General features: G+C 44.2%; 1 protein-coding gene and 1 pseudogene across 1 annotated transcript; one reads left to right on the top strand and one right to left on the bottom strand.

Annotated features, from left to right (window-relative positions):
• Positions 1 to 1,127: 1,127 nt before the first annotated feature.
• On the bottom strand, positions 1,128 to 22,301 carry SARS1 (seryl-tRNA synthetase 1). Its single transcript, XM_059136674.1, has 11 exons — positions 22,093 to 22,301; positions 14,034 to 14,104; positions 10,436 to 10,513; positions 9,300 to 9,458; positions 8,162 to 8,305; positions 7,005 to 7,160; positions 3,816 to 4,037; positions 3,130 to 3,259; positions 2,704 to 2,861; positions 1,891 to 2,020; positions 1,128 to 1,558 (listed from the first exon to the last, which is right to left on the bottom strand). The coding sequence occupies exons 1-11, from the start codon at positions 22,226 to 22,228 to the stop codon at positions 1,401 to 1,403; spliced, it is 1,542 nt and encodes a 513-aa protein (XP_058992657.1). The 5' UTR covers positions 22,229 to 22,301; the 3' UTR covers positions 1,128 to 1,400.
• On the top strand, positions 4,270 to 4,352 carry LOC131810610 (U4 spliceosomal RNA; annotated as a pseudogene).
• Positions 22,302 to 22,696: the final 395 nt, after the last annotated feature.

The following is a 22,696-nucleotide window of genomic DNA, read 5'->3' as shown; positions in this document are numbered from 1 at the left end:
CAGCAGGCCTGGCAAAGTTGCAGCTTATGGACTAAGGAAGTGGAAATGAATGAAGCTCCTAAGTGACAGGCTGGTTCAGAGCCCTGCCCTCATATCCCTAAGAAACGCAAGCCCTGAGCGCTGCTGAGGAGCGGGGACTCCTGGCTCCCCGGCCCTGCTGTCTCATCTTCCTTACCTGCCTTGTACCCTGTCTTCTGTGTGATGGGAGAGGTATAATCATGTCCCCACCCTCTCATCTGGGACTGTCACAAAGATAAAAGAGATCAGCTATAGGAAGTATTTTAGGCTCCCAGAAGAGAAGCACTGTGCTAACATAAGGTGTTATTAAAGTGAAGTGTTTGTAGATTGCAGATGAAAGGCAGCAAGAGCCTCACCATCACCCATCATCCACAGAGAAAGGGTGAACTGGCCATTAGGGCAACAGGGGGAGTGACAGAGAAGGGAGAGAAGAGTTTTCCTCTGCTCTGCTGGTTGGTCTCCCACTTGGGGATGAACAGGCAAGAGAAGAAGCTGTTAATAAGGCCCCAACTTATGCTCCTGAGTCTGGGGTCTCTGTGGGATCAAACACAGTCTCATCTTCCATGAGGTCCTGCAGCCTCCTGCCCTTCCCTTGGAGCCCTTCCTAGGGAACGGAAGCACCGGGAGGCTTTTTATGTCAACTCTGGCCTCTAAGCTAGTCCTACCTACCTGCCTTTTTTTTTTTTTTTTTAAGATTTTTCCATTTATTCCAGAGAGAGCATGCATTTAGGGCAAAAGCAGGGGGGAGGGGCTAGAGAAAGGGCGGAAGCAGACTCCCTTCTGAGCAAGGAGCCCAACATGGGGCATGTCCATTCCAGGACAGCAGGATCATGACGTGAGCTGAACGCAGATACTCAACCGACTAAACCATCCAGGCGCCCCTTCCCAACTGCTTTTGAGCAAAGGCGAATTTACAGAGGAGGGTGTGGCCCTTATCCTGTAAGCTTGTGTGTCTAAGACTCCAAGTTTTCACTTTCTCCTTAAGCCTTTCCTAAATCTACCCCTGCCTTCACTGACCCTGTCAAAGGCTATCTGACTTGCTAAATGGAACAGCCTTCTTTAGAAGGAAAAGCAAAAGTGAGTGTGGTTTCCAGGAGAATTGTCAGAGACAGGGTTCGAGCCCTGGGCAGAAGACTGTGGAAGAGTCCTAGCCTTCCCCCAGAGATGCTTTATTACATGGTTTCATCGGTCGTCAGTGAATGGATCCTGTGCCCATGCAAGGAGATGGGGATGTCGCGCTGTACGTGGCAGACTGTTCCCCTTTAGCAATGCAGTCAGATGGGGCGGGTGATGAGTGGGTGCTTGGCTTCCCTGCCCATGGGCAGGCTCTGAGATCCCAGCTGACAGAAACAAAAGCCCGACAAACTGGGAGGAAGGAATGTTCAGGAATTGGTGACTTCCATGTTCTGCAGCCGGTTTTCTAGGGGGACATCTTTGGCTACCCCTTTCTTTTTGCTGCCCTCATGCTGCTTCTTCTGCTTCTTTGATGGCTCCTGGTCAATGGGTGCGGGCTTCACAAAGGGGATCAGTTCTTGGAGACCTGAAGGGACAGAGCCAACCAAATAACTGACCAATTCTCAGGAGTCAAAGCCCAAGGACTTCTTGGGGAGAGTTCCACAAGAGGATGATCCCTATGAACAAAAGGGCACTCACGACAGTAACTCGTCTCATTAATTCTTTTCTGGTCTGAATTTTAGCTGCGCTTAAACAGGATTTCAGACTTGTAGTGGCTGCTTTCTCAGCTTTGCCCCTGTCATGCCCAGCACCAGGGGACAGGCAGAGTTCTGGGGACTGGTACCTTCTGGAAGGGGGTTTGCTCTTCAGGAGAGTGGGAAGACAGAAGAGGAAGAGGGGCTGGGCAGCGAGTCTTACCGGGCGGCATGAACTCCCTCAGCTTCTCAGGCACGACGATGCCCTCCTCTGTCTGGTAGTTCTCCAGGATGGCGCAGATGGTGCGAGTGGTGGCACACATTGTAGCGTTGAGCATATGGACAAACTCCACCTGCAAAGCCAGGGCCCCCAGAGGAAACACGAAACTCAACCTAGTCTTCCTCGTGACCAGGAACCACCCACTTAGTCAGACTCCCCCAATGGTAACTATCCAAATCCAAAGCATTATTGATCTTTTGCTAGACTAGAATTCTGTTTAGTACTTATTCCCTATAATAATAATTCCAGGAAGATTCCTCATATCTCCGTTAGTGTCAAGTGATAGGTCCCAGCAAACGGACAGAAGGTGGGCCCTTTGAGGGATGGAGGCAACTGTCACTGCGGCCTCTCCTTTACCCCTTTCAAGTCCCTGAACTGGAAAAGATTAAGGCCTAAAAACTGGGTTTGAAGAGAGAAACTTATAAACCCAGACCTTCTTGGGGGAGAGGGAAGACACTGTCTTCAGCGTGTCTTCTGCACACAAATGGGGATTTTTCTTTATCTGGAGTCACAGAGAAAAAAGCCCAAAAGAGAAGAGCTAGAAATACCTTGTAGCACAGAGCTTAACTCAGGATTCTATCTAAAAGGATTCTGTCCTGATTTAGTAGAAATCATTTTCAGATTCCCTTTTTGGTCTAGATTGAGCAGCTCAGATTTTCCCACGATGCTGGGACATAATGTCTGCCAAGGGCTGAGAAATAAGATGGACCTGTTCTGCACAAGGCTCTATTTCCTGCCTCCCGAGGGGCCACCTACCTTGTCCATCATCTTCTTGGTTTGCCCATATCGGATTCGGAGCCGGCGAGCCTGATAGTCTGTGCAGTTAGAACAGGAGACTAACTCACGGAAGGCTCCCGAGCCCGGAAACCAGGCCTCCAGGTCAAGCTTCTTACTGGCAGCATGATTCAAAGAACCTGAAAGGGAAAACCCCTAGAATTCATGAAGGAGGGATGGTATTTCAGAACACTAACCTTTAGCAAACCTAAAGAATTCTTTAATTTACACCTTATCCCCAGAAGTGAAATCACACCCAGATATTCTCATCACCAAACACTCCCAAGTGAGAAGAGTGTGATGTTTTAATTAATGTGGGCAATTAATTGGACTGTGAACTATTTCTTTGTGTGGCAGTTCACCTGGCGGGGGTGGTGGTTGCAGGCTGTGGGAAAGGGAGGCGGATACCTGAGACAATATTCACAATGTGGTAAGGGATCCCCAAAGACTGGTAGAAGTCTTCTGCGGTACTAATCATCTCTTCAAACATCTCCCATGACTTGTTGTCGTGTGGTGATGAGTAGACAAACTGTTCGATCTGCAGAGAGGGACCCAAGGAGACCGTGACAATGGGACAGGGAGAATAAACGAAAGGACTGAAGTGGGAGATATCCTTGTGATGGAGACCTAATCGTACACCGCTGGGAGTCAGGAGAGGCTGGGGCCCCCGCAGGATATGGGTGCTGGACTGGACTGGGGCTCCAAGAACAAACACTCAGTGGAGCTCTTATTATACACATGCCAGATACCGTTCTAAGCACTTTGCCCCTACCAACCAGCGGAATCCTCACAGCAGGCCTAAGGAGGTTGGTACTATTATTATACTCCTTTTGTAGAGGAGAGGTTAAGCAACTTGTTCAAGGTTACACAGCTGCTAAGTGGCCGAGCTGGCACCGGGACCCAAGCAGCCTGGTTCCAGGTTCTGTGCTCACAGCCACTCCAGCATGTGCTTCTTATACAGAAACTGATGGAGACGGTGAGAGGGAAGACCGGAGCTAAGGCGGGTCTGAGCACCACAGAGCCTGCTGCCCCTCTAATCACCCCAGAGATATCGAGAGAAGGCTCCTACTCCTCACCCTGACCTGTCCACTCACCTTCTCAAACTGATGGACTCGGAAGATGCCGCGGGTGTCTCGGCCGTGGGAGCCCACCTCCTGGCGAAAGCAGGTGGACAGGCCGGCATATTTGATTGGCAAATCCTCAGGCCGCAGCCACTCGTCCCGGTGCAGAGCAGCAATGGGCTGCTCGGAGGTGGCAATCAGATATTTCTCATCATAGGAGTTGTCATCAGACTTTTCACTGCCTTTGCCAATCACCTGGAGGAGGAGGGACCCCTACTAGTTAAGAGTGAGGGATGGGGACCTCAGCTAGAGCAAGAAACCATAGGGAATGCTAAGAAGACAAAGGAGGGAATGGGTCACTCCAAAATGGGAACCCTCCTAGAGATCGAAAAAATGCAAATTAAAAGGAAAGAAAATATTCTGGTAATTTTTTTTTTTTTTTTTTTACTGATCTAATAAATAAAACATTTATATATAATATATGATAAGCTTTGCGCAGTGGCAGTATCATAGCCAATGAGGTTTATCCGAGGCGCGATTACTGCTATATATAATATATGATAAACCAATGACAGCAGTGCAATAAAACCTGAGCTGGTAGCAATATACATCAATCCACTCAACAAACATTTGTTAGGCATTTGTAAGGGCCAAGTTTGCCAGTGCTGGCCAAGAGGAGACACAGTCTCTGCTCTCTTGGTGCTTATGAATTAGTGCAGGATTACACTCCTTCAAGAATCACTTTGGTGTTCCACTGAAGAAAGTAACACAGAAGAAAAAAAGGTATAAACAGGACAAAGTTCATTGTAACATTACTTATGGATGGCAAAAAAGGAAGCCCCCTGAATACTTCCACAAGGGAAGAGTCGGCTATCCTACATCCAGACCACGTAATATTATGTAACCATTTGAAAATGTTGGCAATGAAGACCACCAAGGAACAATGAAATAGGCTTCTGATGTACTGCTAAGGCAATCTATAGACATTGTGATTAGAAGAATGAGAAAATGATGGCTGTATGAAAAAAGCCCCCCAAAGTGTATTAAAAATGACAATTATGGGGTGCCTGGGTAGCTCAGTGGGTTAAGCCTCTGCCTTCGGCTCAGGTCATGATCTTGGGGTCCTGGCATTGAGCCTTGCGTTGGGCTTTCTGCTCAGCAGGGAGCCTGCTTCCTCCTCTCTCTCTGTCTGCCTCCCTGCCTACTTGTGATCTCTGTCAAATAAATAAATAAAAAATTTTTAAAAAATGACAATTATATGAGGTAATGAGAAAGAAGATGATATCCCCTATCATTTCCAAATTTTCTGTCACGTGGTATTATTTTAATTTTAAAAAGAGGAGGGTGGAAACCTGCTCTGGGTCAGCATTTGGGGATCTGGAAGATGACATTGCTATTCTACAGTGGGAAGTTAGCCACTAGCCACAAGTGGCTATTTAAATTAAACTAAAATGTAGTTCCTCGGTTTCCACTAGCCACATTTCAAGTGCTCAACAGCTATGCGGCTGATGCTGTCAAACTGGACAGTAGCTACAGAACATTCCCATCACTGCAGAGAGTTCTACTGGAAAGCACGGCTCCAGAGAATTCATAAACTGAGTTTATTCAGCAAGATGGGCCAGCCCAAACTGTCACTATGGGGACTCTCACTATGTGAGTCTCCCTGGACAGGGATCCAAGAAGCATCTGCAGAGAGATAGAGAATGTAGGAAACATAGCAGGGACACCTGCTACCTAGTGTCTCTCTCATAACCCTCATGTAAGCTTCTCCTTGACGTTACCCACGGAACACCCTTCTAAAGCTCTGTGATGATCCAATCTGGGGGTTGAGATGAGGAAAAGAAGAAAAGAGATAACAGCTTTTGACCGATACATGAACACATTTCTCTCCACATTAAAATAAAGAAACGGGAAAGAAAGAAAGAACAAACGAACACATGCACGCACGCCTGGGTGGCTCAGTTAACCGTCCGACTCTTGATTTTTGGCTCTGGTCATGATCTCAGGGTCATGGGATCCAGCCCTACGTTGGGCTCCCTACTCAATGCAGAGTCTGCTTGAGACTCTCTCTCTCTCTGCCCCTCCCCGCCTTGCTCTCGCTTGCTCTCTCTAAATAAATAAATACATAAAATCTTTAAAAAAAGGGAAGAAGTGGGGGAGGACACCAAGGTTAGAATAGTCCTTAGGGTTTAGAGAACATTTTGCTTCCCACGGCATTCTGAATGAGAACATAATTTGAACTCATCAACAGGATCCAGTGGGAAGAAGTTCTATTAAATTCCTCTCTAAGGGGCACCTGGGTGGCTCAGCGGGTTAAGCCGCTGCCTTCGGCTCAGGTCATGATCTCAGGGTCCTGGGATCGAGCCCCGCATCGGGCTCCTTGCTCAGTGGGGGGCCTGCTTCGCTCTCTGCCTCTCCCTGCCACTCTGCCTGCTAGTGTGGATGCTCTCTCTCGCTTTCTCTGACAAATAAATAAATAAAATCTTAAAGAAAAAAAAAATTCCTCTCTAAGGTAAGTCATGTGAGCCCAGGAACACTGTCTAACTCCTCCCCAGTAAGAGCCAAGTCATCCCCTTCTGACAGAACAGTCTTGGAGGGGAAGGACAGGTGAAAAGTAGACTATGCTGTGAGGGGCAGCCGGTAGCAGAACCTCTAGAAATTCTGAGTACTACAGGTGGCGGTGAAGACAGCTCATCAAAATGAGCTTCTGACTCTGAACGTGAATCCTCTCATTCTCCCTGAGATGCTCTGGGGTTGAGAAAAAGCCCCAGACTGGAAGCCACATCAATCCCAAGGGAAATATGTCTTGCCCTCTAGCTTCTAGTCCGGGGTTAGGAATAGGAGGACATGGGAAGATCAGCCGCTTCTACAATTGTCTTTAGTCCAAGCACTCAAAAAATGTGCTTTCTTCTGAAGCTCATGGTGTTAAAAGTATGCTTCATTTAGGTAAGTCATATAGATTATCTGGGGAAAGATAAAACAGGCTCTATATCTGCACTGTCCAGTATGGTAGCCACTAGCCACATGTGGCTACTTGTTAGAATTAATAAAAATGAAAATTCTATTTCCTCAGTTGCACTAGCTACATTTTAAGCACTCAACAGTCATGATACAGGCAACCTCCACACCATAGAAGTTCTCCTGGACAGTACTGCTCTGTATCTTTGAGGTTAAACTTTTTATAACTTAAGTCATCCTGTCACACTACCCCAGGCTACTTACCTTATAGAGTTCTTCATCAAACTGGCTGAGCTGCGCCACTTCCTGCATGACCTCCTTCCTCATGAAAAAGGGGGTATAAATGGGGGTGTAGCCCCGACTCCCCAAGGTGCGAAGGGCATACTGGATGAGCGCCTGTTCCAGGAATACCAGGACACCCTACAGGAGCAGAGACAAAGCACTGTGTGACTGGGTTCTGTCGCCATCACATTCATCTGTTACAATTTACACTCAGAGGCAACTGGGGACCCAGGGGAGGCCAGCAAAGACAGTGAACCTCAACACCTGATTCAAGAGATTCTTTCTTTCTTTCTTTCTTTTTTTTTTTTTTTAAAGATTTTATTTATTTATTTGTCAGAGAGAGAGTGAGCGAGAGCGAGCACAGGCAGACAGAATGGCAGGCAGAGTCAGAGGGAGAAGCAGGCTCCCTGCGGAGAGCAAGGAGCCCGATGTGGGACTCGATCCCAGGACCCTGGGATCATGACCTGAGCCGAAGGCAGCTGCTTAACCAACTGAGCCACCCAGGCGTCCCCAAGAGATTCTTTCTTGATACCAATGCCCAGCCCATCATCCAGGCACACTGTCAGGAGAAGCAAAGCGAAGCAGAAAGGATGATTTGCTCAGGGTGCACAGGAGAGCTTTCTTGCACTAATTTTAAACAGCAGACATGTGTGTGTATGTAGAACATACTCTGTATATATGTATCCCCAAAATTGTTTTGGGGGATGCCCTCCCAGAAGTCTTCTTTGAATTCATCAGCCCTCTGCCCCAACTACTCCAGGTCTGCTGCCTCTGCTTACCTGTTCTCATAGCTCTCTGGGCCCACCCACCCGGCAGCACTCATCAGTGGGTTTCAACTCTTCATTACTTGTCTCACGGTCCAGTTCCACTCAGCCCCTTAAAGGCAGCCTGTTCTGATCCAGACAGCACATGTCTCCATAATGGAGGATCAAATAGGGGCTCTGGTTCTAGGGAATTCGAAGCAGCAAGCATTCTCCTGCCTCAGAAAGCGAACTGCATCTGACTGCCAATCCGTTTGCAGGAGAAAGGCAAGAGAAGTGGTGGATTTGTGGGCCTCTTTAAGTAGGTTATGTTTTCCGCACAGTTTTTTTTTTAGCTCCTTCTTTAGAATCCCATCGCCATGGGTTCCTGACTCTTACCTTCAGGAAATAGCCTCGACTTCCAGCCACCACGGCCCCCTTTTCGCCTTCAAAGCCATCTACCATCACCACCAGGTCCACATGAGAGTACTTCTTCCTGACTGTACAATCGCCCCAGATCCTCTCTACTTTGTTGTCAGCATCCTAAGGAAAGAAGACGGGTGACCGCTGAACTGCACAACCTCCAGCTTTCCAAACCCCATTCCAAGAACAGCTTAGAGATTTGCAAAACTACTGCTTAACTCAAACAACTAGGTTTTGGTCGTTGTGTCCAGAGACTAAGGAAAAGAATTTGCTAGAGAATTTGTGTTCAATGGAGAAATAAACATTTACAGATTCCTAGAAGTGATTCTAACTTTGGAACTGAAATCATGAATTTTTAAGAGATCTGTCCTATTCTCACATTTGGTTTTTTGTGTTTTTTTTTACCCTTTTAAATGACTCCTTGAAAATCCTGCTACATGACATCCACCCCCCCCCAACCCCCATCAGCATCGCCTGGGGTGCAGAGGAGAATGTAGACTTTTTTTTCTTTCCAGGCTCTCATTGGTTCTGGGGCCATATGAGGGCGGGCTCAGAGCCCTGACCTCCCAAGTCTCCCACCCCAGCCTACAGTGAGTTTAAGGGCTCGTTCACCAGGGAATGAATGAAAGAGGCACAGATGGGCCCAGCCATGGCTGGGGTGTCAGAGAACAAAGGCTGGGCTCAGAGCAGCTTTGTGCTGGGGAAGCTCCCACTCAGCAGGAAACTTTTATCATGCAGATTTCCCTGCAACCTGCAGCTTCTCAGTGGGGTGTGGGTGAGGGGTGAGGTTGATTTCGCAGATCCCTCCCACAGGACTCACTGCTACCACGGGCAACACGCAGTGGAGGACAGCAGCCCGATTTAGAAGAGATTTCTGGGCCAGGAGTCTCCTCCTACCTGCTGTCTCTGCTACTTCCCAATCAGGCAAGGATCTGACTCTTTCAATTCTCAATTGGTGGGCAGAGCGAATATACAAAGAGCCTACTTCTGACACAGGCCTATTATACAGAGAGTGCCAGGGTTTCCCAGTGCCCCTCCCGCCCCCGCCCCCACCCCCTCCCCAACAGAGGGGAGCGCCAGGCAGGCTGCCGCCCACTGGGGCACGGACACCTACCTCATCATTGCTGATGGGCACGGAGGGATGCAGGAGGTTCCCGATCTCTCGGAGGTTCTCAAACCGCTCTGCTTCCAGTTTTATCCGCTCGGCATCACATTTTAGGATGGCCTCATCGATGAGGAGTCGGACTTTTTTGATTTGTGAGACTTTCAGGTTCTGTAGATAAACAGGCCAGGCCGGCACCCAAGCCACAGCAGGTCAAGGTACAGAGGAGGAGTAAGATTCTGTTGCCCTCACCTTGTTGTGCTCAAATGACAACTCTTGCAAAAGCATTTTAAAAATCAACAATGAAGGCTTTCGAAGAACTGAGATTTATTTGAAATGCACGCACACAGCTTTACCCTGACAAATGTGTTGGCATTTTCTTCAGGGGTACCTAAGGAAGAGTTGGATTAATTCTGGCCATTCTTCTTAGTCCTATATATCTCAGGGGTTTTAATACTGTATCTCTTTTAAGAGCTCTTTCTCTTAATGCATACTTTCTGATATTCCTGATGAAATCAATTTAGCACTCTTATGTACTACATTTAACCGTTCTCTAGGGAGATTACAAATTTATTAGAAGCAAAAGAACCTGTCCTAAGCTTCTTTTGTATTCCTTTTTGCAAGTGTATCAAACTACTGATTTCGTGGCGATGGGAGAGCCCTTAGCAAGTGGGGCTGCGCGGGAGTGGTGACCCCAAGCCACCCCTTCGAGCCCCCGCAACTCTGCTTTTCTGTATTTATGCTCTTGCCATGATTTTGTGCTGCAGATTTACAAAAGGGTTCGGTGACTAACAAACTTGAAAATTAGTTCTCTAGGTTCACTGTTGTGAATATTTACTGAATTGTGGCAAACTGAAAAAAAAATCCTTGACTTTGTGAAAACGAAATTCTATGAACCAAAGGTAGTTGGGCTCCTTTTTCCTCTTCTTCCTACTCTTGACTTTTCTACTCCATCCATCCCCGTCTCTGCGATCTAATAAATACTCAAGGATTGAAACCAACAAGAGTGGAGGGGGACATTTCCCAGCTGCACACATTCAAGGAGGCTGCAATGCTGTGTGGAGCCGAGTGTCAGCACTTGCTTGTCTAGGAACAAAGTCACGATGAAAGAACAGAAATCCAGTCTAGAAAAAAGTACAATAACTTACAGCTAAAGTGTCTACAGTGAGGTCATCGAGATTTAATACATCCTCTGGAATGGACTCATCTCCCACTGGCTCTTTTTTCTGCAGGGGAAACAAAACCAAAAAAATCCCAATACTATTAAATAAAAGAAAATTTCTGACCGAGTTTTACAAGGGCACACCAAATTAATATATAAACTAACCACAGAATTTTCTACACAACTGTATCTAAGAGCTGCAGCCTGTGAGAGAAAAATTTAGTGAGAAAATTTTAAGTCCTCATCCTGCCATTTTCTGGCTTTTTGGATCCTGGACAGATCAATTAATCCATCAGGGTCAAAGGGCTGTCATCAACAGGAATGTAAGAAGAATGTCCTCTCTAGACATAGAATAGTTATGGGCACCAAGAAGGTGTGAAAATGCTCGTATCACTGCCCAGCTCCGGGGCAGGTGCCTGGATGTGAATCTGAATCCCTGGCCACTCCCTAAGAAAAATCCCAGCACTGAGGCTAAGGGGGAAAAAAATGGATGGGATGATAGAATCGTAGGACACTGAGGAAAACAAAATTTTTGAGGAAAAGTCACCAAATCTAGAACCAAGTTTAGAGCAATCAGTGCAACTTAGCAAAACTGGAGAACATAAGCAGGGCTAGATTTTCTGGCCTGGTTCTCTTCTCACCCATTTTTGTGATATTCTGTCAGATCATTTTCAATCCTCGCCCAGAGCCATGGAGAAGATAAATTGAGTCAAATTCTTCCCAAATTAGAAGTAGTTAAAGAAAATTATCACAGGCCATTATAACAAGATATGTACAACTTCAGCAAAACTTGCATAAGAGTAAGTTGAGGAGATTCAGGGTCTGCTTTGCAAGTATAAGTCATGTCGTATTCTAAAGATTTTTTAAAAAATTCTATACATATAACAATAGGCAATTATGTTTATACAACCTCATATACCACTGCACAAAACTGAGTCATAAGAAAGAACTATATTTTCTTGGGGTAAAACGTAGAAATCCTTTAGATTTATTACACAATCGCATATACTAAAGTGAGAAGTCAAGATGCTAACCATAACCAAACTCACACCTTTCAGTGACTCAAGTAAAATCATCTTAAAAAGTTGCAAACGGGGGTGCCTGGGTGGCTCAGTGGGTTCAAGCCTCTGCCTTCGGCTCAGGTCATGATCCCAGGGTCCTGGGATCAAGCCCTACATCAGACTCTCTGCTCAACAGGGAGCCTGCTTTTCCCTCTCCCTCTCTGCCTGCCTCTCTGCCTACTTGCGGTCTCTGTCTGTCAAATAAACAAATAAAATTTTTTTTAAAAAAAGTTGCAAACGTCTGAAAATCTCAGAATGAGTCTTGCTTAAGAATAAGCAGAGACTAGGGGCGCCTGGGTGGCTAGGTGTTGTTAAAGCCTGTGCCTTCGGCTCAAGTCATGAGGATCGAGCTCTGCAATGGGCTCTCTGCTTGGCAGGGAGACTGCTCCCACCCCCACCCCCACCCACCTGCCTCTCTGCCTACTTGTAATCTCTGTCTATCAAATAAATAAATAAGTTAAAAATCTTATATATATATATTAAAAAAAAAGAGTAAGTAGAGACTACTGAGGTAGAAAGAAATGGCCTAAACCTCAAGATTTTGCCAAGAGAGCTGAGGTCCCTTTGCTATCTGATAATCCCTCAGAGCAGCAAATTTAAGTTCTGAGTTCAAGTTCTGACTCTGCAACTAACTTACAATGTGATTTTAGGCAGGCTCCTTAATTTCCTAAGCCTATTCTCTTGCCCTTTTAATAAGGTTGACAACGGTACTACCTACACTCCAGGTTTGCAGCAAAGATGAAAAACCAAAATGAAATGAATACTTTCAAGTGCTATACATATTAAAGCACTTTTTTTTTTTAAAGATTTTATTTATTTATTTGATAGAGATCACAAGCAGGCAGAGAGGCAGGCAGAGAAGGGGTGGGGATGCGATGCAGGGCTTGATCCCAGGCCCCTGGGATCATGACCTGAGCCGAAGGCAGAGACTCTAACCCACTAAGCCACCCAGGTGCCCCTATTAAAGCACTTTTTAAGACCATTCTAATGGATAGGAAGGGAGAACACTCCTTGTGGGGCTACAGTGAAGGGATCTAACAATGCTACTGCAAATTAAAACACTTCCATCTTCTAGCTAGGAAAACACTAGGCTGGTACTATCTGTATGTGCCCTAAAGAATACACAGGCATGAGTGCACACTGGTATTTACATAATTATGGGGCCTCTGACATGCAAATGTTAAGCATCATGGGTCCCAAAGGAAGAAAACTTTATGATTGTCGGTATCAATTTCCACAGCCAGTGAAAAGCTGAAAGTGTAACAAAATACTGGTAAAGAGAACAATTCAGACTATCATGAAGTGTACTAGAATCCAGAGGGAGTCTTTTGTTATGTTCTTTTCTGGTTCAGGTTCCAAAATTTTATAATTTTTTTGATTTAGTTGAGAAGTTTACAACTTAAAAATGAGACAGATTTGAGGGAGCATTTAATATGTTTTTTAAAAAATGACTAAGGAGCTAAGAGGATATTTTTGAGGAAAGATTAAAAGCATAAACTATTCTGGATAGCAAAGCCAGGCCAAGCAAAAACTTAACATTCTTCAAGCACAGGAAAGATTTTTTGGATGAAGGCCAGTAACGACTTGCCCTCTGCTGTTACTTGCAATTGCTGAATAACTACAGGGTTCTAGGCATTGTGCCAGCTTCTCTACATTTAAAAAAATTAGTTCTCACAATTCTGTTCTATAGGTGAATGTTAGTATTGTCATTTCACAGATGAGAAAACTGAAGCTTAGAAATTAACTTGACTGAGGTCACATAGCCAACAATCTAGGATTTGGACTTCATATCTGTGCCCTTTCCATTAAAGAGCACGACTACACTGAGACAAAGAATCTCAAGTCCACCCTAAGAAAATCTTTCTGTCACTGTAGATTGGGCTCAAGAGGTAATTAGATAAGATTACTGGTGGAATTTATATTACTATAAGCACAAAACAGACAACGAATGAGCAACATTGCAAGAATCTTATCTTGCTACAGACTGAGTATTTGTGTATCCCCCCAAACTTGTATGTTGAAACCTAATCCCCAGAGTGATGGTGTTTGGAGGTAGGGTCTTTCAGAGGAGATTAGGTCATGAGGGCAGAGCTCTCAGAAATGGGGTTAGTGCCCTTCTAAGAGACCCCAGAGAGCTCCCTTCTATCAATGTGAGGACACAATGAGATGACGGCTATTTATGAATTGGGAAGTGGGCCCTCACCAACACGGAATCTGCCAGCACCTTGATTTTGGACTTCTCAGTCTTCTGAACTGTGAGAAATAAACTGCTCTTGTTTAAAAGCAGTTACAGCAGCTTGAAGGGTCTAAGATTTATAGGACAGAAGACAGACTCACTGATCCCTGAAAGTGCCTCTTAGTCCCCTTTCCCACTTCCTTCCTCTCTTTTTAAAATATCCGTCCCTTTCGTAAGAAATTCAGTAGCTCACAGAATTAGACACTAGATTAGAAATTATGTGAGCACCAAGAGTGAGATTAAATACCTCTGCTCAAGCTCTCAAGAATGTTACCTAGTTCTCTTACCTTCATTTTCTCTCCAATTGTCTTGCTGCACAGGTTCTTCAGCTTGTTCAAGTTGTCTGCCCGAAATCTGCCTGAAGAATAAAGAATCCAAGAATCTCCTTAGACAGATCTAAAGGATCTCATGAAATTGTGAAATCTTACATCTTTAGAGGCCCAAATTTAGCTGGCATATATTAGTGACAGTGGGGTTCTCCCTGCATTTGGTGACAAGGAAAAGGCCCTTCTGAGAATGAAATTGGAAACTACCATAATCTGGACAATGCCATGGTCAAGTAACAGATCTGAGGAACCTAGAAAAAACTCAAATAACCATAACCTGCTCAATTTTCTAAAATCCATTGAAAGAAACTATGTGATATGCACTGGGATCTGGAAAGAGAGCAATCCTGTTTCAAGTCCTGTGAACGTGGTTACAGCATCTTTGTGCATCTCTGTGCTGGCAATAGTTAATGTTACTCCCTTTGCTGGGACAAAATCTCACCGGACAGCCTGGAGAAAAAGTTTCTTGTGCTTTAATTTCTTTGGGGAAAGACAGTGCACTAATCAGCCTACATGGGTATTTGGGGCCAAACTATTATATCGGTACTGCAGTTCATTAAGCTAAGTCTAATGAGCAAAAATCAGACCTCTTGAATCCAGGCTCAAGGACCAACATGGTAAACAGCAAGTTTTTGACAGGTGACATGACAACTAGAAATGAGACAGCTCCTTGGCAGCTATTTTTTTTAAGGCTTTGCCAAACTTGAACTAAATGTCAGTACAAAATGATCTAACTACTTTCTCATTCACTTACTTGGATTAAAGAGATGGGAACAGAAGAGTGGTCACCAGGGGTTGGAGGGGAGAGGGGAACGAGAATGCACTACAAAGAGACAGTGAGAGGGATCTCTGTGATGATCTCTGTGTCCTGTCCTAGACAGTGTGACAGTGGTTATACAAATCTACACATGGGATAAAGTTGCAGAGAACTACACACACACACACACACACAAGTGCATGTAAAACTAGTGAAATCTGAATAAGGTCTGTGAATTATAGCAATGTCAATTTCTTGGCTTTGATACTGTACCAGTTGTGTTAGATGTCATCTGTGGGAGAAACTGGGTAAAGGGTACATTGGAACTCCTTTTACTATTTTTGCAACTTTATGGGAATTTTTAAGTATTTTAAAATAAAAAGTCTTTAAAAATTTTATTTAGTCCCTCCTATTTGCAAGGCCCTGTATTAAGTGCTGGGAATAAAAAAGAAAATAGCATGCTAGGTGCTGAAAGTAAAAGAAAATAAGACAATTAAAAAATAACAGTGCTGAATGTTTCAATCAATGAATATAGTATATCCCATCACTATCTTTAATTTCTCTCAGCAATGCTTTTACAGTTTTCAGTGCAGAGATCTTGAATGTCACTTATTAAGTGTATTCTAGGCATCAGATGCTTTTTGTTATTTATATATAGAAATATCTTGTGATCTCTGTCAAATGAATAAATAAAATCTTAAAAAAAAGAGAGAGAGAGAGGGAGACAGAGAGAGATCACAAGTAGACAGAGAGGCAGGCAGAGAGAGAGAGAGAGAGGGAAGCAGGCTCCCTGCTGAGCAGAGCACCCAATACGGGACTCGATCCCAGGACCCTGAGATCAGGACCTGAGCTGAAGGCAGCGGCTTAACCCACTGAGCCACCCAGACACCCCTGAATAAATAAAACCTTTAAAAAAAAAGGAAATATCATTGACTCTGTATATTGTATAGAGTGATCTTGCTAAAGTTAATTTTATTGGTTTATCTATCCTTAATATTTTATTTATTTAATTTGTCCAAGAGAGAGCACACAAGTAGGGAGAGGGGCAGGGGCAGGACCCTGGGATCATGACCTGAGCCAAAGGCAGACACTTAACTGATTAAGCCACCCAGGCGTCCCAAATTTACTTTATTTTTTAAAGAGTTATTTATTTATTTATTTGACACACAGAGAAAGAAAGATAGAGACAGAGAGAGATCATGAGTAGGCAGAAAGGCAGGCAAAGAGAGAAGAAGCTGGCTCCCTGCTGAGCAAGGAGCCTGATGTGGGGCTCGATCCCAGGACCCCTGAGATCATGACCTGAGCCAAATACAGAGGCTTAACCCACTTAGCCATCCAGGTACCTCCCAAATTTACTTAATTTTAATAGTTCAGGTCTGCATACATAATCTAGTCATCCACAAATAATGACAGCTTTACTTCTGTACCAGTCTTTTTTTTTTTTTTTTTAAATAATTGATATATAACATCGTATTAGTTTCAGGTATACGACATAATGATTTGTTATTTGTATACAATGCAAATGATCACCACAGCAAATCTAGTTACCATCTGTCATCACACTCTATTCTAATTTTTTTCTTCTTTTTTTTTTTTTAAAGATTTTATTTATTTGACAGATTACAGGTAGGCAGAGAGGCAGACAGAGAGAGAGGGAGAAGCAGGCTCCTCGCTGAGCAGAGAGCCCGATGTGGGGCTCAATCCCAGGACCCTGAGATCATGACCCGAGCCGAAGGCAAAGGCTTAACCCTCTGAGCCACCCAGGCACCCCTTTTTTCTTCTTTTTTAAAGCAGGCTTCATGCCCACTGTGGGGCTTTAATGGACAGCTCTGAGATTAAGAGTCGCATGCTCTACTGACTGAGCCATCAGGCACCCCCCTTTTTTTTTGGCCTTATATCTTAGCATGATATGAATTAGAAGTGGTGGTAGCAGATGTCCTTGTCTTGTTCCCAACCTCAGAGGGAAAGCATTTGGTACTTCATCATTAAGAATATTAGCTATATGGTGCCTGGGTGGCTCAGCTGGTTAAGCAACTGCCTCAGGCTCGGGTCATGATCCTGGAGTCCCAGGATTGAGTCCCACACCGAGCTCCCTGCTCAGCAGGGAGTCTGCTTCTCTCTCTAACCCTCTCCCCTCTCAAGCTCTCTCTCTCTCTCACTCTCTCAAATAAATAAATAAAATCTTAAAAAAAAAAAAAAAAAAGAATGTTAGCTATAGGGGACGCCTGGGTGACTCAGTCAGTTAAGCATCTGCCTTCTGCTCAGGTCATGACCCCAGAGTCCTGAGATCAAGTCCCACCTTGGGCTCTCTGCTCTGCCAGGAACCTGCTTCTCCCCTTACCTGCTGCTTCCCCACTTGTACTTTCTCTCTCTGCCAAATAAATAAATAAAATCTTAAAAGAAAAAAAAGAATGTTAGCTATAGGTTTTTTGATAAATATCTATTACTAGATTAAGGCAGTTCCCTTCTATTCCTAGCTTCCTGCATTTTACCATGAGCAACTGGAGCAACACAGGAAAAAATGAACTTGATCCCCATCTCACATCATACACCAAAATCAATGTGGGATGAGTCATCCACCTAAATGTGAAAGGCAAAGTAATAAAACTTCTAGAAAAAATATTGGAAAATCTCTTCAGGAACTTGAGATATGAAAAGATTTCATAAACACAGGAAGCACAAACTACAAAGAGGAGATCTATAAATTAGACTTCATTAAAATTAATATATTTTTAAAAGATTTATTTATTCATTTTAGAAAGAGAACGAGAGTGCATGAATGGGAGGAGGGGCAGAAGGAGAGGGAGAGAATTCTCAAGCAGACTCCCTGCTGAGTGTGGAGCCCCCTAGAACCCTGAGATCATGACCTGAGCTAAAATCAAGAGTTGGACACTTAAATGACTGAGTCATCCAGGTGTCCCTAAAATTAGTAATTTCTATTCCTTAAAAGACTAAAAGAGCAAGAGGCAAGTTATAGACTGGGAGAAAATGCGTACAATATACATATCTGACAAGCCTTCCATCCAGAAGGGATAAAGAATTCCTACAAATCAATAAGAAAAAGACAAACCACCAAATAAAAACTGGCCAATATTCTTGAACAGACACTTCTCAAAACAGGCTATCCAAATACTAACAGGGACATGAACAAGCGTTCAGTATCTTTAGTCACCAGGAAAATGCAAATTAAACCAACAATGAGATACCACTATATACCCACCAGAATGGCTAAAACTAAATTAAGTATTAAATTAAAATCAAATTAAAAAGACTGCTAATATTAAGGGCAAGGAGGTATAAAACTAGAATTGTTATTTTGCTGGTGGGAGTGTTGACTGCTATAACTACTCTGGATAACTATTTGGAAATATCTACTAAATCTAAACATGTACCTACCTTATTATCCAGCAACTCCACTTGTATACACTGAACAGAAAGGAGTGCTTATGTCTACCAATAGACACACAAAACAATGTTCATAGCACTTTATTCATAATACCCTCAAACTGTAACAAACCAAATGGCTATCAACAGAATTGACTGATACAGCTATATGATAACTGGTGTATTTACATAATGGAATACTGTGCAGCAATGAAAAAGACCAAGCCACCACTTCACATGAAAAGATGGAATAATCTTACAGATATAATTTTGAGAGAAGCCCAAATCAGGCAAATTAATTTTGCCTGATTTTGAACTCAATGTTAATGGAAAAATATATGCTATGTAAGTCCATTTACATTAATTTCAAAATCAGGCAAAATTAACTGATGGTGACAGAGCGCAGATAAGGTTATTTCTGGAAAGGGCATGAGGGAGCCTTTATTGGGGTGCTACAAATGTCTCTGATCTTGACCTGGGTGGTGGTTAGACAGGTATACATCTTTGTAAAACCCATCAAACTACACATTAAAATCTATACAGTTCGCTGAATACATCTCAGTAAAAAAAAAATAAGTTTAAAAAGGTTGTACATAAAAATACCATAAATGTGACAATTAAACATATGAGATAATATATGGAGAATACACAAATAAGGGAGTGCTATGGGAGCAGAGTTGGTCTGGCAAGGAAGGCTGATGGGAGCGGGAGAAGCAGGTTGATAAGGAATATTCCAAGCAGCAGCAATAATCATGGACATGTAAAAGACCATACAGGTAGTGTAACAAGGCTAGAACAAAGATTGGAGGGGATATGTGGCAGAGTGACAGAAGAAGAGGCTAGGAGGACATGCGGGACATGAGGGGCTTTGTAAATTGTGTTAAGTAATTTGTATTTTCACGCTTTAGGGCTACACTGTCTGATATGGTAGCCAACAGCTAAGTGAGCCTATTGAGCATTTGAAACACGGCAAGCCCAAACTGAGATACATTGTACGTATAAAATAGACACCAAATTTTGAAGACTTGTAAAAAAGAAAAAGAATGTAGGGGTGCCTGGGTGGCTCAGTCGGCTAACAGTCTGCCTTCGGCTTAGGTCACGATCCTGTGGCCCTGGGATCGAGCCCCATGTTGGGCTTTCTGCTCCGTGGGGAGTCTGCTTGTGCCTATTACCCTTCCTCCTGTTCTCTCTTTGGCCCACTCTCTCTATCTCTGTCAAAAAAAAAAAAAAAAATCTTAAAAAAAAAAAGAAAATGTAAAATATCTCAATTTTTATACTGATCATATGTTAAATATACAATTTTTGATATACTGAGGTAGTTATAGTATCTTACTAAAATGAACTTCTTGTTTTTCTTTCCCTAATTGGCTACCAGAATGTTTACAAATTTATTTATTTGAGAAAGAGAGAGAGAGAGTATGGGTGCATGCATGAGCAGGGGAGAGGGAAGAGGACAGGGAGAAGCAGACTCCCTGCTGAGTGTGAAGCCAGATGCAGGGCTCCACACAACTCAGGGCTCTATGCCAGTCCCCTGAAATCATGACTTGACCTGAAGTCAGAAGTCAGACACTTAACTGACTGAGCCAGGTAGGCACCCTCAGACAGCACTGCTTTAAGGTAAGAATGTCACACAGCAAGACTTAAATCCAGATATCAAATGATTCGATTTCCATTCCATACAGATCACATGTCCTGGATGTGGCAATAGGCTCACCTATTGCATCAGGTGAGACTAAGGTAAAACTGAAAGCCGTTAGAAAGTTCTCCCAAAGAGAAGGACCTGGCTTAAGGCATGTGTAGTAAGACGGTAAAGAGAAATTTCATTCAGTATAGCACAGGCTAGATAGAATTCCTGTAACTACCAGCAGATTTCAAGATACACTAGTAGTTTTGGAAATAGTTGAGAAATCTAGCAGCTTTGGAAATAATTGAGACAAATCCTTATTGTATGTTCAAATGCGCTATTTTACTCTAAATTTAAAAAGAAGAAATCACAGTTTGAATCCTTGGAGTTAGAAGAGTTGTGGTAAACACCAATATGATACTATGATTCCACGTTCTATCAGATACCTGTGTTTCACACAGAGCCCTAGTGGCCCCTTGAATGTCCACAGGCAGACAAATAGGTATACATGTGTCTAGGTTACACATCCTTGTTGCAGTCAATGACAGAAGAACCTTGATATAAAATATAAGATCAATCAATGTCCAACTTGGGCTGCCAATGACCTGGGAAAAAATCAGTAATTCCTTTTGTCTGGCAAGAGAATATTGGGAAGGGATGTTAGGTAAAACAGAATCAAATCAACAGATGTGTTGAAAATAAACTACAAATATACAGTTTTTCATACAGAAGGGCAAAGTGCCCTGAACACAGAAGATATTCACAAATTCAGTAAACCTTTGTCAAGTCCTTACCAAGAACCAGGTGTGGGAATTATATGTAGGTAACCTGATAAAATACTGGGATTATATGTATATATGTGTATATGCATAACCTGTATGTGTATGTATACCCCAGCTATTGGGACATACAGGTAAATAAAACACAAACTTGTCCCAGAAGAACTTATCCCCTCACCACATAGCCACTCATCAAGTAAGGAACAGAACTTCCTGTAGAAGTGTACATTATACACAAAAGACTACTAAAACATTCAAAGTCACTTAACAGTTTTACAATAACCAGACTGACACAAAATCTGATACTTCTGACTTCTAATTCAGTAAAGCAGCGTCTAGGCTAATTTTTTTTCTTCCACTTAATTCCACTGCAACTCAAAAATTTAGATTTAGATTCAGGAAGTAGGATATCACAGTCAAGCAAATACCACATCTGAATGAATGAGACCACAGAATCAGCAGACAACAGAAGTTAAATCAATACTCTTTTCCTACCCAATGACCTGATAAATTTAGGAAAATCAATTTTTCTAACAGAAATCCACCACACTTTCGGACAGCGAGGGCCTTTGCAGTGTGCTGTCATAAAACCTGGCTCTCAGCTGGTTACAGACCTATTGCATCAGACGAAAAAAAAAAAAAAGAATCACATGTGCTTGACAGCTTCCGGCCAATCAGTGACTACCCCAGTTAATCCAGGCACAAGTTGACGGTTCTCTGGTTTTATTTAGCTTCACGAAAGATGCCCGGATCAGATCCTAGACCAACTCTGCTAATGTCTTTTCCGGAAAACTTGCACAAATCACAAACAGGCTCAATAATTACAAGCTTGTTCTTGCCTCACGGCACTCCTCTCCCCATGCTTGTTCTACTACGGTAAAGTCTTCCCTCGATTTTTAAAGGTATGCCTGCAGGTCAGGGGGACGGCCTCTTCCAAAGCTTTGGAATCATTGCTTTTTAGTCATGAGCGGCTTCCGAAGTCCCCAAACACTTGCAATATGGGTGGACTGAACTATTAAGCTGCAGATGTGACTCAGTCTCAGGCTGGAGCCTTTGCCCCTACCAAATTAGAGGGAGACCACTCGGGCGTTGCTGAAGATGAAAAGGGACCAAAGGAAACCAAAGATGAGTGTTCGGAAGTCCCCGAACCTCCCGCCCTAGCTTTCTTTTGGCTACCCTTGCTGCAGGAAGACTTGACAGCTCTCGCTGCGCACGCGCCATGCTCCTTCCCAGACAGCCCAGGGATCCGCACTGAGCACGCGTGGAAGGGAGCGCCCAGGGCCCGGGCAGAGGGAAAAGGCAGGATGGTCCCGGTTCGCACAGTGCGTTTTAGGGGACAGTGAGAGCCTCGGAGTCACCGCAACCAGGGAGGGGACTAACGAGGGATGGAAGCTGTGGCCTCAGGAGCAGTAACGAGATCGGAGAGATGAAGTTGGGATTAGGACCCGGGGATACCCGGCGCGTCCCGGTACTTACATCGTCGCCACTCTCCGTCTGCCTTCACCAGCTGATCTACTAGTCCCGGGTCTTTGAAGCGCTTCTCCTGAGTCTCTCGGATGAGGGCTGGGTCCCCTCCTTTATCTACCCGAAACAAATCCAGATCCAGCACCATTTTCCCTTCTCCCCGGCCAACGCTAAGGGACGTAAGGAACGTAGCACAGCGTCCAGTGACCACCGCACTGCGCCGGCGCGCTGACCCGCCCTCCCCGCGCAGGCGCAGCCAGAGAGCGCAGGCGCCCCCTCTCGGCCGGAAGCCGCTGCGTTGGAGGCAGGGTTGCTGGGAGGAGGAACGTGGAGAGGTGGGGCGTGGGCGTCTCAGGTTGTGTGCAGGTCTGGCCTGGCTAGTGGGTTGTCCCGGTCTTGTGCATCCTCCCCAGCCCCGACCTCTGTAGCATCTCTGATTATCCTATAGAAGCGAGTGCCTCAGTTTCCTCCTCATGTTAAAGGGCATCTCTCTGGTTAGGCAGAGGCCTGCCAGTGTGATCTCCGGCTTGGAAGCTAGAGCTTCCGGTAGTTGCCAGGTTTTGTCTTACAAGCGTGGTTCCTAAGACTGGACCCTCTCCCTGGACCTCTGTTCTCT

Source organism: Mustela lutreola, chromosome 10 (genome assembly GCF_030435805.1).
Source record: "Mustela lutreola isolate mMusLut2 chromosome 10, mMusLut2.pri, whole genome shotgun sequence".
Lineage (NCBI taxonomy): Eukaryota > Metazoa > Chordata > Mammalia > Carnivora > Mustelidae > Mustela > Mustela lutreola.
This window is presented reverse-complemented; position numbering and strand designations above follow the sequence as displayed.

Excerpts from the sequence above, each read along its gene's own strand:
- SARS1 (XM_059136674.1), bottom strand. The coding sequence starts at position 22,228 with ATGGTGCTGGATCTGGATTTGTTTCGGGTAGATAAAGGAGGGGACCCA. Across the intron at positions 7,161-8,161 it reads GTCGAGGCTATTTCCTGAAG|GGTGTCCTGGTATTCCTGGA; the intron begins GTAAGAGTCAGG and ends CTGCTCCTGTAG. Across the intron at positions 2,862-3,129 it reads CATTGTGAATATTGTCTCAG|GTTCTTTGAATCATGCTGCC; the intron begins GTATCCGCCTCC and ends TTTCCCTTTCAG.